The following is a 15,256-nucleotide window of genomic DNA, read 5'->3' as shown; positions in this document are numbered from 1 at the left end:
TATTACTGATTGTAATAATTTATAGATACGTAGCACATAGTTTTTATAGAAAATTGTGAAATGAATCAGGAGACTAAATATTACACGAACGTTTAGTATTCTAACGTGGATTCGTTGGAATACTAAACGCTGTGTGTAATATTTATCCATTTAAAACAGGTCACAAGATTTAATCGGTCAATTTTTTAAAATCTAAAATCTCAATTACGAAAATTTTTGAGTGTTAAGAATAAAATTATTATTTTAATATTAATATTAAAAAAATATATAATTCATTTTATCAATTTCTCCTCTAATCATTAATAAGCTCCCATCTCAACCTTAAATTATAGATAAACTCCGGCCATCTCTCTCTAAACCAGGGCCTCAGCTTTGTGACACAATAAACCGCTTCCTCTTAATAAGCAGCATATCAACTTATTCCTATGGAGTGTCAGAGAGATAAATTGATGGGAGAATGAATATTTCCCATCTAACAATGCCCAAACGATAAGTACACATTATTAAAGTTTGAAAAATAAAATATTATCATCTTTTATCCATTTTTTCCCGTTATTTTTAATTTTAACAGATGTTTCGGTAATTTTCTATATTTGATTTTATATATGATGAACTAAAACCGTACTTTTCTCTTCAGTCTAAACATTTTGATTTATAGCAGATTTTTCTTTTATATTTTAAAAATTTTAGAAGATAAATTATTTTCTAGGTTCAGTGATGGTTGACAATATTTATTCCTTTTGGATAACTTTAAAAATTTTGACAGATCAAAAATTCAAATTTTGTCATATAAGGCTGAAAATGTTATTTCAACAAAGTTCAGGATACAACCAGTGATTGGCCCGACGTTTAATTAGAAAATTCTTCAGATTAAACGTACACGGATGAATGAATCTCTTTGAGAACAAAAGCGTTTCCCTGTTTTACAGTAGGATGGAAAATCCTCGGATGAATGAATCTCTTTGAGAATATAAGCGTTGACCTGTTTTACAGTAGGATGCAAAATCTTCGTAATTGTTAGATATAAAATTGTATGCACCAAAATCACTTTATCCTCGGAGAAACTCAGTGACAATCTTGATAACCTCATCAGACGATTTACAAGGGATGTTATATTCAAAGATATGTAAATTTTCACCATCGAGGAAACAGTCAAGGCAAGTTTTGACTATTCCACTTCTACCACCGTAGTCACATTTGGGACATCACCTTTTTTCTTTTTAATTCCAGCTGCCATAAGATGAATCACCATGTTGTCGCCCCCATATATACCCACAATTACAGAAGAAAAATAGAATATGTAAAACTTGCCGTGATGGTAGTAGAGAATCCCCACCCTATTAGTAAAAATATGATCACCCGGTTTGAGCGTAGATCGACTGCTTATTGTTTGTGCCATTTAATTTTCTTGTTTAGTATAAGCTAGCCACTTGACAGTTGACAATGCAAGCATTTCCCAATCAGGTAGATATATATTTGTGGAATATGGCTTAAAAAGTATTAAGGAGAGTTTGGTCATTATAAGACTTATTAGGGTGTATAATGTCATTTTGTACATTGGGGGTAGGCTGGTCTTTTCACTGAAATGTAACCCTAACTATATTAAAGTTGAGCGCTCGTTTGATTGATATAGTCGGCTCCCTGGTTTGCTCTGCTCTGGTTTTGCGATTAGGGTTTACTGTTCTGGTTCTTTGATTTAGTTAAGCCAAAAGAGAAATCTCCTGGTTTTCTCCGATTGTGCGTTTGTCTTAAGTCTGGTAGAAGGCTTGTTAGGAGGCATTATCTTGCGGTGTATTATAATCGTGAGAGGTTAATCGGAGGGTATTCTGTAAGCTGTAATCGCTTGTGTTTCTATAGTGGATTTGACTAAGAGACTTGTCTCTGCCTTGGACGTAGGGTTTCAAATCGAAACCCGAACCAAGTATTTCTTGTGTTCTCTGTTTCTGCTTTTGTTGATTTCGTATTCTGTATTATTCTGTTTGGTTGCTGAATAATCTTGATAATCTTGCATGAACATTCTTAACAAACCTAATTAGTTCTAACAAGTGGTATCAGAGCCAGTTAGGGTTTTATGTTTTGAATGTTCTAATTGATCGACTTCTGGTGATATCTTTGAATCTTTGCTTTAATATATATTCTCTGATATTACTAATCTTGCTTCTTGCCAAAAGATTGTAAAGTAAATTGTTAGAAAGGAAGAATGGGTTCAACCAGAATCGATGTCGATAAATTTGATGGCAAAGGCGATTTCAACATGTGGAAAAAGAAGATGTATGCGGTACTGGTGCATCAGAAATGTGCGAAGGCATTGGGAAAACCATCTGAGTTTCCAGAAGGTATGACTGATGTTGAAATAGCTGAGGTAATGGAAACAGCCTATAGTCTATTAATTTTGCATCTGTCTGATAATGTGTTGCGGAAAATTGATGATGCTGATACTACTGCAAAAATATGGTTAAAACTTGAATCCCTATATATGACTAAATCATTGATAAACAAAATATATTTGAAAGAACAGTTGTTTGGTTTTAAAATAGACCCCTCTAAGTCTTTAGATGATAATCTTGATGAGTTTCACAGAATTGTTATTGATCTGAACAGTATTGATGAAAAAATATCAGATGAAAATCAGGCAATAATAATTTTGAATGCTTTACCTGAATCTTTTAGGGATGTTAAGGCTGCCATAAAATATGGGAGAGATTCCTTGTCATTGGATGAAGTCTTAGGAGCCCTAAGGTCTAAAGACTTAGAAATAAAATTTGAGAAGAAATTTATTGGGGAGGGTCTTCAGATTAGGGGTAGACAAGAAAAGAGGATTAATGCACCTAACAAGAAGATATCTAGGTCAAAATCTAGATTTAAGAAAACTTGCTGGTTATGTCATAAGGAGGGCCACTTTAAAAGAAATTGTCCAGAGAAAAGGAAAGCCTTTTCAAATAAAACTGAAAATCTAGAACTAGCAAATTTTCTTGAGGGATATGAAAGTGCAGAAGTGTTAGTTCTTTCTGAAATAGGGTTAGATGAAGAGTGGGTAATGGACTCAGGTTGTACTTTTCATATGACTCCTAAGAAAGAATGGTTTACTGATTTTAAATACATAAATGGTGGGAAAGTTTTGATGGGGAATGATAACTCTTGTGATGTGACTGCTATTGGTAATATTAAATTCCAAATGTTTGATGGTTCTATAAAAACTCTTGAAAATGTCAGGCTAGTGCCTAAGTTAAGAAGAAATCTGATTTCTCTTGGCTCACTTGATTTAAATGGTTTTTCATATAAATCTGAAAAAGGAGTTTTAAAAATCATGAAAGGTTCCTTAGTTATAATGAAAGGAAAATTATCAAATGGGTTATATATATTAGAAGGTAGTGTGGTGTCTGATAATATGCATTCTGCTCATGATAATTTTAATGAAACAATCTTGTGGCATAAAAGACTTGGGCATACTAGTATGGCAGGCTTGAATGAATTGTGTAAACAAAAACTTATTGATCAAAATAAGCTTTCTGATTTAAAGTTCTGTGAAAACTGTGTGCTTGGAAAATCTCATAAGTTAAAGTTTTCTACTGCCACATGTAGATCAAATGATATACTTGAGTATGTGCACTCTGATTTGTGGGGTTCTCCTCATGTTCCTGATTCATTATCTCATGCACACTATTTTATGACACTCATTGATGACTACTCTAGGAGAGTATGGGCTTATTTCCTAAAACAAAAAGATGAGGCTTTTGAGTGCTTTAAAGACTTGAAAAATCTAGTTGAAAATCAAACTAACAAGAAAATTAAAGTGCTTAGAACTGACAATGGCCTTGAATATTGCAACAAACATTTTTCTGATTTTTGTAAGAAACATGGAATTCTTAGGCACAGAACATGTAGTGAAACACCACAGCAAAATGGCTTGGCTGAGAGAATGAATAGGACCATCCTAAATAAGGTTAGATGTATTCTAGCTGATTCTGGATTAGACAAGAAATTTTGGGCTAAAGCTGTTGCAACTGCTTGCTATTTAATAAATAGGTCATCATCATCAGCAATAGGCTTTAAGACCCCAATTGAAATATGGTCTAAAAGACCACCTTCTTTACATCACTTGAAACCTTTTGGATGCCTTGCCTATGTGCATGTTAGTCAAGGTAAGCTGAACCCAAGAGCTTTAAAGGCTGTCTTTCTAGGTTATCCCACAGGCATTAAGGGCTATAAATTGTGGCTATTAGAAGAGTATAAGTGTGTTGTGAGTAGAAATGTTACTTTTAATGAATTAAAATTCTACAAAGATCTTTTCTCTTCAGAAGGAAAAACTGGGCAGGTTCAGTTTGAGGTGGAGACACCTGTGTCTAGACATCATAGTACTATAGAGTCTGCATCTCAGTCTATAGAGTCTGGTGAGGGACCTGATTTGGGTTTGGATTCAATTCGTACTTCAAAGTACGAAATCACAGACTTGAATCAACAACTTTCACCTCAGAGTCAAGTTCAATGTCCTCATAGCCCAGAAGAACAAAACCTTTCTAACTATAAATTAGCTAGAGATAGGCCAAGAAGAGAAATAAGACCACCCTCTAGATATGCTCATGCTGATCTCATCTCTTATGCTTTCCAAATAGGAGACTTGATTGAGATGAGTGAACCCTTGAATTTCACCCAAGCCTGTGAAAGTAAATATAGCTCAAATTGGTTAAGAGCAATGGAAAATGAAATAGAATCTCTAAAAAGGAATAACACTTGGACACTTATTGATAGACCATTGAAGAAAAAGGTAATTGGATGTAAATGGGTCTTTAAAAGGAAGCCAGGTATTATAGGAGTAGAACAGCCAAGATTTAAAGCAAGGGTAGTGGCAAAAGGCTTCTCACAAAGAGAAGGGATAGACTACCATGAAGTATTTTCCCCTGTTGTGAAGCATACCTCAATAAGACTCATATTGTCAGCTGTTGTGTTATTTGATATGGAACTGGAACAGATGGATGTCACAACAGCATTCTTGCATGGAAATCTGGAAGAACAGATTCTGATGGAGCAACCTGAAGGTTTTAAAAAACCTGGAGCTGAAAACAAAGTCTGCCTGCTTCACAAATCTCTGTATGGGCTAAAACAGTCTCCGAGACAATGGTACAAGAGGTTTGATGAGTTTGTTCTGTCTATTGGTTTCTTAAGGTGCAATTATGACCATTGTGTGTATTATTTAAAGTCTGATGCTAGATGCTATGTTTACTTGCTACTATATGTTGATGATATGTTTTTAGCTTCCAAAGATATGTCTACTTTGATAACTTTGAAACAAATGCTGAAAACTGAATTTGTTATGAAAGATTTAGGATCAACAAAAAGAATATTAGGTATGGATATTGAAAGAGATAGAAGTAAAAAATCTTTATTCTTATCACAAGCAGGATACATTAAAAAGATATTAAGCATATATAATATGTCTGAATCTAAACCAGTTAGTGTTCCTATGGGTGCTCATTTTAGATTAAAATCTACTGTCAGCCTATCTACTATTGAATCTGAATTTATGAATAAAATACCCTATTCAAATGCAGTAGGTAGTTTGATGTATGCAATGATTGGTTCAAGACCTGATATTGCCTATGCTATTAGCCTAGTAAGTAGATTTATGAGCAATCCTTGCAAAGATCACTGGTATGCTGTAAAATGGTTAATGAAATATCTCAAAGGTACTGCAGACCTTGGGTTATTGTTCACATCTGATCCTACTAACAGTTTACTTGTAAAAGGATTTTGTGATTCAGATTTTGCAGCTGATCTGGATAAAAGAAGATCTTTAACTGGCTATATTTTCACCTATGGTGGAAATATTGTGAGCTGGAAATGTAACTTGCAAACTATTGTGGCATTATCCACCACTGAAGCAGAATATATTGCCTTAATAGAAGCTGTGAAGGAGGTTATGTGGCTGAAGGGAATCACATCTGAACTGGGTTTAAGTTCAGATATTCCTGTGATTTATAGTGATTCACAGAGTGTCATTCATCTTTCTAAAAACAGTGCATATCATGAGAGGACTAAGCATATTGATGTGAGACTTCATTTCATCAGAGATGTGTTGTCCAGTAAGCAAATATTGATTGAGAAAATCATGACTAGTGTGAATCCAGCAGATATTCTGACTAAAGTTGTTCCTGTGAGCAAGTTCAAGGAAGCCTTAAACGTCCTGAAAATTTGTCAAAAACTGTGACAGAAATAAAACTGCAGAGAAGGTCTCCTAGTGGAATGCACTTCATCTCCAAATTTAAGCCAAGGTGGAGTTATGTGGAATATGGCTTAAAAAGTATTAAGGAGAGTTTGGTCATTATAAGACTTATTAGGGTGTATAATGTCATTTTGTACATTGGGGGCATGCTGGTCTTTTCACTAAAATGTAACCCTAACTATATTAAAGTTGAGCGCTCGTTTGATTGATAGAGTCGGCTCCCTGGTTTGCTCTGCTCTGGTTTTGCGATTAGGGTTTACTGTTCTGGTTCTTTGATTTAGTTGAGCCAAAAGAGAAATCTCCTGGTTTTCTCCGATTGTGCGTTTGTCTTGAGTCTGGTAGAAGGCTTGTTAGGAGGCATTATCTTGCGGTGTATTATAATCGTGAGAGGTTAATCGGAGGGTATTCTGTAAGCTGTAATCGCTTGTGTTTCTATAGTGGATTTGACTAAGAGACTTGTCTCTGCCTTGGACGTAGGGTTTCAAATCGAAACCCGAACCAAGTATTTCTTGTGTTCTCTGTTTCTGCTTTTGTTGATTTCGTATTCTGTATTATTCTGTTTGGTTGCTGAATAATCTTGATAATCTTGCATGAACATTCTTAACAAACCTAATTAGTTCTAACAATATGTATAGATTTAGATCATGGTTTAGTGGCAAAAGATCTTTATTGGGTAGGAAATTGATGGAGCCAAAGCTGAAAGCATAAATAGTCCAACATTATTCCCCTTGATAAACAGTACTGGATACTGCAGCAATATGTTGCTATTACACATATGAATGGTTGCAGAAAAACTCTTAAGGAATTGCTTTATGCAAATGATCCTTATGGAATATATATGTTCGATATGTTTAGCTACTCTTCAAAATGTGCTATATGTTAGTGCTTGCATCAGATGCTTATGTAATTGAATTTTAACATTTGATTCAAAGTAAACGGAAACCTGCAGGAAGCAGGACACTATATATGTTTACAACAATAATGGTTTTTAGATATATATCTTGAATAACAGCTGGTTTCATTAAGTTATATATATCCAGATCGAATTCTCTGAATGTGTGGTCAACTACTTGATCATTCTAATAAGTTGGAACTGAAAGAACTTACAGCAGTAACCTCATTTATGTATAAATGATGGCTTGCTTCCAGTTTTAACAGAACAGCCGGGGATTGCAATAAAATAGTATTTACAGAAGCCTTTTCCTTTGGAGAAGATCAATAGCAACCTTGACAAATGCAGATACACAAAAAGAATAATAATTTAGTATATAGAGAATCCAGAAATTTTGGAAAAATGGAACAAAACTGTTAGTTTGTCAAGGAATTCGAATAATCGTTTTATAGGAATGGCTAGACTGAAAATGTTAAGGAATTACTTTGTATTAATGCTATACAAGAATAAATTACACTGTTGACTTGAGGAATCTTCATACGTTGGTAATGCCTGCGATCAAAAGGCATAGAGATGCTTTGAATGTTAGCTTATCCATCAAGGGAAGGTTATATATATCTTCCATCTCTTAAGAATAATAAATATTCAAACTGATAAAATCAATTAAGAGACTAATGGACCTCGTTACTTTTCTCTTCTCATTTGTCATTCATTTACGGTACATGCAGTTTCGCCAAATAATGATGATTTATAGGTGTTATTTTTTATAGTAAAAACATATCTTTTATATTTATATATATATAGTCAATCTAATGACTTTCTTTTATGATTTACTTTGAATAGGAAAGGAGAAGTCGGGCTTTATTCAATCAAACGATTGAGGAGTTTTCGTTTACAAGCAGCGAACCCCAAGTTCCCAGGAGAACTAAGGATACTGGACACAAACTAGGAGAGCATCTCACAGGTCCAGTTACATGCGTGCAAATTGATTTATTTGATGTAGTTAAACAGAGAAACTCTCAGTATTCATTTTCGTTCAACCCTTCACAATGTTCCAAGGTGACGGGACTCTCCTTTGTTTTTAGCACTTGCATGTGCGAACAGACCAAGTACACTAATACATCCTGCCGTGGTAATTGTTATACCTGCAGCCTTAATTTGCTTAGATGACTTTTTGCCTGTTTTACAGAAGGTCGCAAAGTGCTCACAGTTGTTAGACAAAACATTGTAGTCACCAAAGGACCTTATTTCTTGGAAAAAATCCATGGCAGTCTTCACAACCTCACCGGGTGGCTTGCAGTCAACCGAATAATCTACAATTTATAATAAATGGCCATCAAGAAAGCAATCCACGTATGTACGGACGATCCCATGGTGTAAACTTGGTGTGTGCCCGCATCTTTCTCTTGAGACAGAAGAGTTGCTTTGCTTTGCAGGTGGTAGGAAATGAATGACAATGCCGTCCCCCACATATATTCCTGTTATAATAAACATTGCAAATAATATAATGACTAACTGTCCAAGCAGCTGTTAGACTTAATGTATGAAAACTTGCCGTGATGGTAGTAGGCAATCACAATCCTATTACTGTAAATATGGTCACCCGGCTTGAGCTTAGATTGAGTGCTTTCCTTTTGGCCGATTTAATTTTTCTGGTTCAGTCTGATCGACTTGATAATATACAAACATTTGTAACCTACCTGGATATATATAAATTTAGGTCATGATTTAGTAGCCAAAGATCTTTATTGTTCACCAGCACTGGAGAGTGAAGGATATATTGCTTTAACATATATGAATATATGGTTATAGTAAACTTACAAGGAATGGCTTTATCCTTGGGTAATTGTGGCAATATATATTCCATATGTTGAACAATTCTTGAAAATGTGCTGTGTTTGTGCTTGCATCAGGTGCTAATGAAATTAAAATTTTTTTCTAGCATCATTGACATTGTAATTACCATGTAAATAAACTTCACAGACGCAAAAAATCAATCTTCACATGCATTAAATTTTAAGAAGGCCAAAAGGCTTTTTCCCACCCAAGATTTAACCCCCTTTTAAACTCACACCCCCAAAGTTTCCACTTATGAATTATTAAACTTAACAAAATTTATAAACATATTATTGAATCAATTATATTAAAAAATATAAAAAATTATATCATTTTTATCCCTTACTTGGAAAAACTATCATTTCCTATGATTAAATTTTGAAAAGTTGTGTTTTCCCTTTAAGATTTCAATTTTCTAACAAAACCTCTCTCTCTCCAACAATCGGCACCCCTCCAACTTTCTCTCACCCTTTTTTCGGACTCATCTTCACCAAAAAAAATGAGTCTTTGTTTAGACGAAACAACAGAGACACTGATTTGTCTTAATTGTTTGGAATTGACAATCATGTCTGGAATCGATAGCTTCTATCGTTGACTCTTTATTTATCATTGGCTCACGAATATGAAAGAACAATGAAGAGTTGTTGTGCACAAAAATAAATCAACTCTTAGTCTTTTTGCATGACTAAACCACATAGAAGGAATTCCAAACAAAGGGAGAGTGCATTGAGAGGGCAAATTCGGTCAGATAAAGAAATCAGCCAAAAACGGTGTTGATGAGTGAAAAAGAGTTTAAAAATATACTAAACCTTTGGTAAAAAAAGTCTTTTGGCCTTCTCAGAAAACCAATTAATAAAAACACCACAATTATTAACAACTAAATCCTAACATAAATATCTCTTTATGAAGTCAATCCAATAGAGGCAATGAGCTCAAAACAAAAATTGTAAAACAAAATTAAGAAGAATTTAAAAAACTTTGAATAGTGTCATGTAATATAGCTTCTCAAAAATAGACCTAACACCAATAATTTTCAGAAATATAAGAACCCAAGAAACCATTTGTACAAAAGATTTTCTTGAAGTATCTGATGTAGTTAGACATAGAAATCTTTAGTATTCAGTTTTATCGAAATATATAAATGTGGATATCAAAACTCATATTACATAAAATTAATTGACTAGTGTTACGATTCAATCTATCTTACTTATATATCACTTATATATATTGATTTTATTAAATGTGGGAATTTAGTCCCGAATAAGTTTAAAAATAAAAAAAAAGATTAAATTTAAGTTTGACTAATTCTAACCATACATAAAAGATTAAATTTTTAACTTAATTGTTGCAATAGTTACGAGAAAGAAAAAATTGATAAGTTAATAATAAGTTGATCAGGTTATTAGCGTTGAAGCTATGCTTTTCTAGAAATTACATTTGTAAAAGAAATTTTGTTGGAAAGATCAGTGATTACATATTGACATCTTGATCAGGTAAAGACTGTCACTATCTTATTTTTATTTTCTTTGAAAAATTTATTCACCATTCGGTTCGGAAAAAGTGACCGAGTCGGTCAACATATCCAACCCTTTACAAAGGTTTAGCCTACTGGTAGGGAGTTGGTTCAACACTTCATAATGCTCCAAGGTGATGGGACCTCTACTTCTGGTTATTACCACGTAAAAGTCCCGTAAAAATTACAAGGCATCCTGCCGCCGTGCCAATTTTGTAAGGTGCATCCTCAACTTGCTGAGATGACTTTTCGCCTGTTTTACAAAAGGTCGCAAAGTGCTCACAGTTGTTATTCAAAAGATCATACTCACCAAAGGACCTTATTCCATCGCAAAATTCCATGGCAGTCTTCACAACCTCAGAGGGTGGCTTGCAGCCACCACAATCATTTATATATAATGAATGACGATCAAGAAAGCAATCCACGCATGTACGGACGATCCCATAGTGTAAACTTGGTGTGTGCCCGCATCTTTTACATGGGACAGAAGAGTTGCTTTGCTTTGCAGGTGGTAGGAAATGAATGACACTGTCATCCCCCACATATATTCCTGTTATAATAAACATAACAAATAGTAGAATGACTAGCTGTTCAAGCAGCTGTTAGACTTACTTAACGTTTGGTTTAAATAATTATTATGACAATAGATCGTTTAAAAGATTAATTGATATAAGTGATTACTATATTTGATAAAATTTAGTATATATAAATAATTATTGTGTTTAATTAGAAATAATAAAATAATATAAATATATTATTTTACTAAAATACCCTTAAATATAATTATTATATTAATTGAAAATAAAGTTATTTTTGTCTTAAAAAAATTAATAAATAAATATATAATTATAATAAAATTAAGATTATTTTGATAATATTTTAATAACTAATGTAAAGATCTCACATCACCATTGATAATAATAAATTATTTTAATATTTTATTATTAAAAAACTAAACAAGATAATATAAACGATAAAAGATAAATTATTAAAGTAATAATTATTTATTGAGAACCAAATAATCCCTTAATATATATGAAAACTTACCGTGATGATAGTAGGCATTCACTTTCTCCATCACAATATCAATCTCAAACCTATTACTGTAAATATGATCACCCGGCTTGAGCTTTGATCGAGTGCTTTCATTTTGCCCCATTTAATTTTTTCTGGTTCAAAATCTGATCTACTTGATAATACAAACATTTGTAACCAGACTGGATATATATAGATTTAGTAGCCAAAGATCTTTATTGTTCACCAGTACCGGATACTATAGTGAAGGAATATATTGCTTTAACATGTAGGAATATCTAGTTATAAATAAACTTACAAGGAATGGCTTTATCCTCATGTAATTGTAAAAAATGTATATTCCATATGTTGAGCAATTCTTGAATATGTGCTATTTGTTTGTGCTTTGCATCAGATGCTAATGAAATTAAAACTTCCCTTTTCAACATCTTTAAAAAAAATTGACTGATAAAAAATTGAAATTTTTAATCTTAAAGGACTGAAAAATTGTTTCATCAAAGTATAAGTTACATATAGTTATTAGCCCTACATTTAATTAGACAATGCTTAATGAATGAATCTCTTTGAGAACACAGACAATAACCTGTTTTATAATAGGATGCAAAATCTTCGCAATTGTTAGATGCAAAGTTTTATGAATCAAAATCTCTTTTTCCTTGAAGAAACTCAATAGCAGTCCTGATAATTTCATCAGGCAACTTACAAAGGCTACTATATTCAAAGACATGTAAGTTTTGGCCATCAAGAGAACAGTCCAGGCAAGTTTTCACTATTCCAGTTCCTTGGCCAGCGTAGCCACAGTTGGGGCATAAACCACATGAACTCTTTTTCTTTTTAATTCCAGCTATCACAAGATGAATAACCATGTCGTCACCCACATATATTCCTATAATTACAAAAGAAAAATGGAAATGTAAGAACTAGAAAAAGATTATAATAAAATATTATAGCAGTGAATGAAAACTTGTCATGATAGTAGAAGACAATCCCTGGCGGTCCTGATCTATTAGTGAAAATTTGATCACCCGGTTTGAGAATAGGATTGAGTGCTTTGTTTTTGTCCCATTTGATTTTTCTGGTTTAATCTAATTTACTTCACGGTTAAAAATACTAGCATTTGCCAATCAGGATAGATATATATATATATATATATATATATATATATATATATATATATATATATATATATATAGGTTTTGATCATGGCTTACTGATGGGACTAATTTATAGATACATAGCATAGCATAGGGTTTGTATAGGAAATTGTGCATTAAATCAAGACTTCATCATATAATTCTCCTTCATTTGCACATTGGATGCATTTTTTCACAGGAATATGAAACGCTCATATGTAAAAATATGCATTAATATCGAAAGTATATTATGAGTAAATTATAGAAGTAATACATATTCCTAGAATTATTTCTTCTACGGGTCATAACATTAACTCAGTAAACCTTTTTCTCTAGGGGAGCGTTATGTCAAAGTTATTCATATGGAATGTTTATCGAAACTGCAAAGAGATTCTTTCAAGAGATATCCAAACAATTTATCTGTAGCTATCTTTTGACGATTTGACTAGTTATTTGTCCAAGTATCAACCAGTTTCTTTAATGAGTCGTTTTGTACCAATATTAAAAACTCAAATTCTCATTAATGAGTAATTAAATTTAACAGAATCAATAAGTTTTAAGGGTAAAATAGTAATTTAGTTAGTAATATATTAAAAATAATAAAACTTTATCTTATTTTATCTCTTAATTTAAAAAACTAATAATTTTCTTGATAATTAAGTTTTAAAAAAATCCTATTTTCTTCCGTAAGGTTTCATTTTCAACCCATGTTTCTCCAACGATCAAAATCTAGCTATGATCTCTCTTTATATATTGGGTTAGCTTCCTTTTGGCTTCTTCGTTAGAGACGAAGATAAATCGTCTTCGTCATAGGCGAAAATGTTGGAAGGAAGCTGACGATGGATCCAGGAGAAAAAAACATAAGAGGGAGACTATTGGCGATAAATAAAGAGAGGTTACAATTGGATTCTAATCGCCAACGAAGGATGGGCTGAAAATGAAACTTTAGAAGAGAAATATGATTTCTCAAAACTTAATCTCGAGGAAAATTATTAGTTTTTTAAACTAAAGAGAAAAATGATATAAAATTTATTATTTTTAATATATTATTTATTAAATGATGATTTTACCTTTAAAACAAAAATATAAGCACAAATGTAAAGTTATAATAAAATATTATTATAATGAAAAAAATCTTGCCGTGATGTTAGTGGAGAATCCCCAACCTATTAGTAAAAATATGATCACCCGGTTCGAGCATAGATCGAGTGCTTTGTTTTTGTCCCATTTAATTTTTCAAGTTTAATCTAATTTATTTGACAGCTGATAATACAAGCATTTGCCTATCAGGTGGACATAGTGACCGGACCCACGCGCCAAGCAAATCAAGATTTCATAAACATAAAAGGTGCTTGAACTTTCTTTGGAAGTTCTAATGCTTCATCAGAAAAAGATTTTTACTGGGCAGGAAGTTGATGGAGCAAAAGCTAAAGGCATAAATAGTCCTACATTATTCCACTTGATAAAAGTTCTGGATAATGCAGAAATATATCGCTATTATATATATGAATGGTTACAGGAAAGCTTTAAGGTATTGCTTTATGTTCTGATGCAAATGATCCTAATGGAATATATATGTTCGATATGTTTAGCTACTCTTCAAAATGTGCTACATGTCATGCAGTGCTTGCATCAGATGCTTATGTAATTGAATTTTAACATTTGATTCAAAGTAAATGGAAACCTGCTGGAAGCAGGACACTATATTTGTTTAAAACAATAATCAAAATGTGCTACATGTCATGCAGTGCTTGCATCAGATGCTTATGTAATTGAATTTTAACATTTGATTCAAAGTAAATGGAAACCTGCTGGAAGCAGGACACTATATATGTTTAAAACAATAATGGTTTTAGATAGATAGCTTGAATAGCAGCTGGTTTCATTAAGTTATATATAACCAGATCGAATGCTCTGATTGTTTGTCAACTACTTGATCATTTTTGTAAGTTGGAACTGAAAGAAGTTACAGCAATAGCTTCATTTATGTATAAATAATGGCTTGCTTCCCATTTAACAGCAACGGCCAGGGATTGTAATAAATTGTATTTACAGAAGCCTTTTCTTTTGGAGAAGAATAGCAACCTTGACAAATGCAGATAGACAAAAAGAATAATAATATTTTAGCATACCGAGAATCCAGATAAGTTGGAAAAATGGAACAAAACTGTTAGTTTGTAATGTGAATGGCTAGACTAAAAATTTTAAGGAATCACTTAGTACTAGAATAAATTACTTTGTTGACTTGAGCAATCTTCGTAAAGATCCTTTTAATATTAGCTTATCCATCAAGCGAAGGATAAACTAGTACGAAGTTCAATAAAATGGTATATGTCTTTCCATCCCTTAAGAATAACAAATATTCAACTGATAAAATCAATTAACAGACTAGTAGACCTCATTACTGTTCTCTTCTTCTTTGTCGTTAGTTTTATACTACATGCGGTTTCGCCAAACAATGATGATTTATAGGTGTTATCTTTGTAGTAAAAATATCTCTGTTATATATACTCAATCTAATGACTTTATTTTATTTTATGAGGGGTTTTCGTTTACAGCCAGTGACCCCAAGTTCCCAAGAGAACTGTGGATACTGGACACAAACTAGAAGACCATCTCACAGGCCT

The 15,256-nt window shown here is 32.8% G+C and overlaps 1 protein-coding gene across 1 annotated transcript; it reads right to left on the bottom strand.

Annotated features, from left to right (window-relative positions):
• Positions 1-10,307: 10,307 nt before the first annotated feature.
• LOC123209715 (protein LEAD-SENSITIVE 1-like) lies at positions 10,308-11,646 on the bottom strand. The gene is made up of 2 exons (XM_044627845.1): positions 11,509-11,646; positions 10,308-11,011 (listed from the first exon to the last, which is right to left on the bottom strand). Exons 1-2 carry the CDS (start codon positions 11,618-11,620, stop codon positions 10,608-10,610), a joined length of 516 nt encoding a protein of 171 aa, XP_044483780.1. The 5' UTR covers positions 11,621-11,646; the 3' UTR covers positions 10,308-10,607.
• Between the last annotated feature and the right edge of the window lie 3,610 nt (positions 11,647-15,256).

This window comes from Mangifera indica, chromosome 2, assembly GCF_011075055.1.
Source record: "Mangifera indica cultivar Alphonso chromosome 2, CATAS_Mindica_2.1, whole genome shotgun sequence".
Taxonomy (NCBI): Eukaryota; Viridiplantae; Streptophyta; class Magnoliopsida; order Sapindales; family Anacardiaceae; genus Mangifera; species Mangifera indica.
This window is presented reverse-complemented; position numbering and strand designations above follow the sequence as displayed.

Bases quoted from the DNA above. Each gene is read 5' to 3' on its own strand.
- LOC123209715 (XM_044627845.1), bottom strand. From the start codon at position 11,620: ATGGGGCAAAATGAAAGCACTCGATCAAAGCTCAAGCCGGGTGATCAT. The intron at 11,012-11,508 runs GTAAGTTTTCAT...TTATTATAACAG, and splicing joins GAATGCCTACTATCATCACG to GAATATATGTGGGGGATGAC.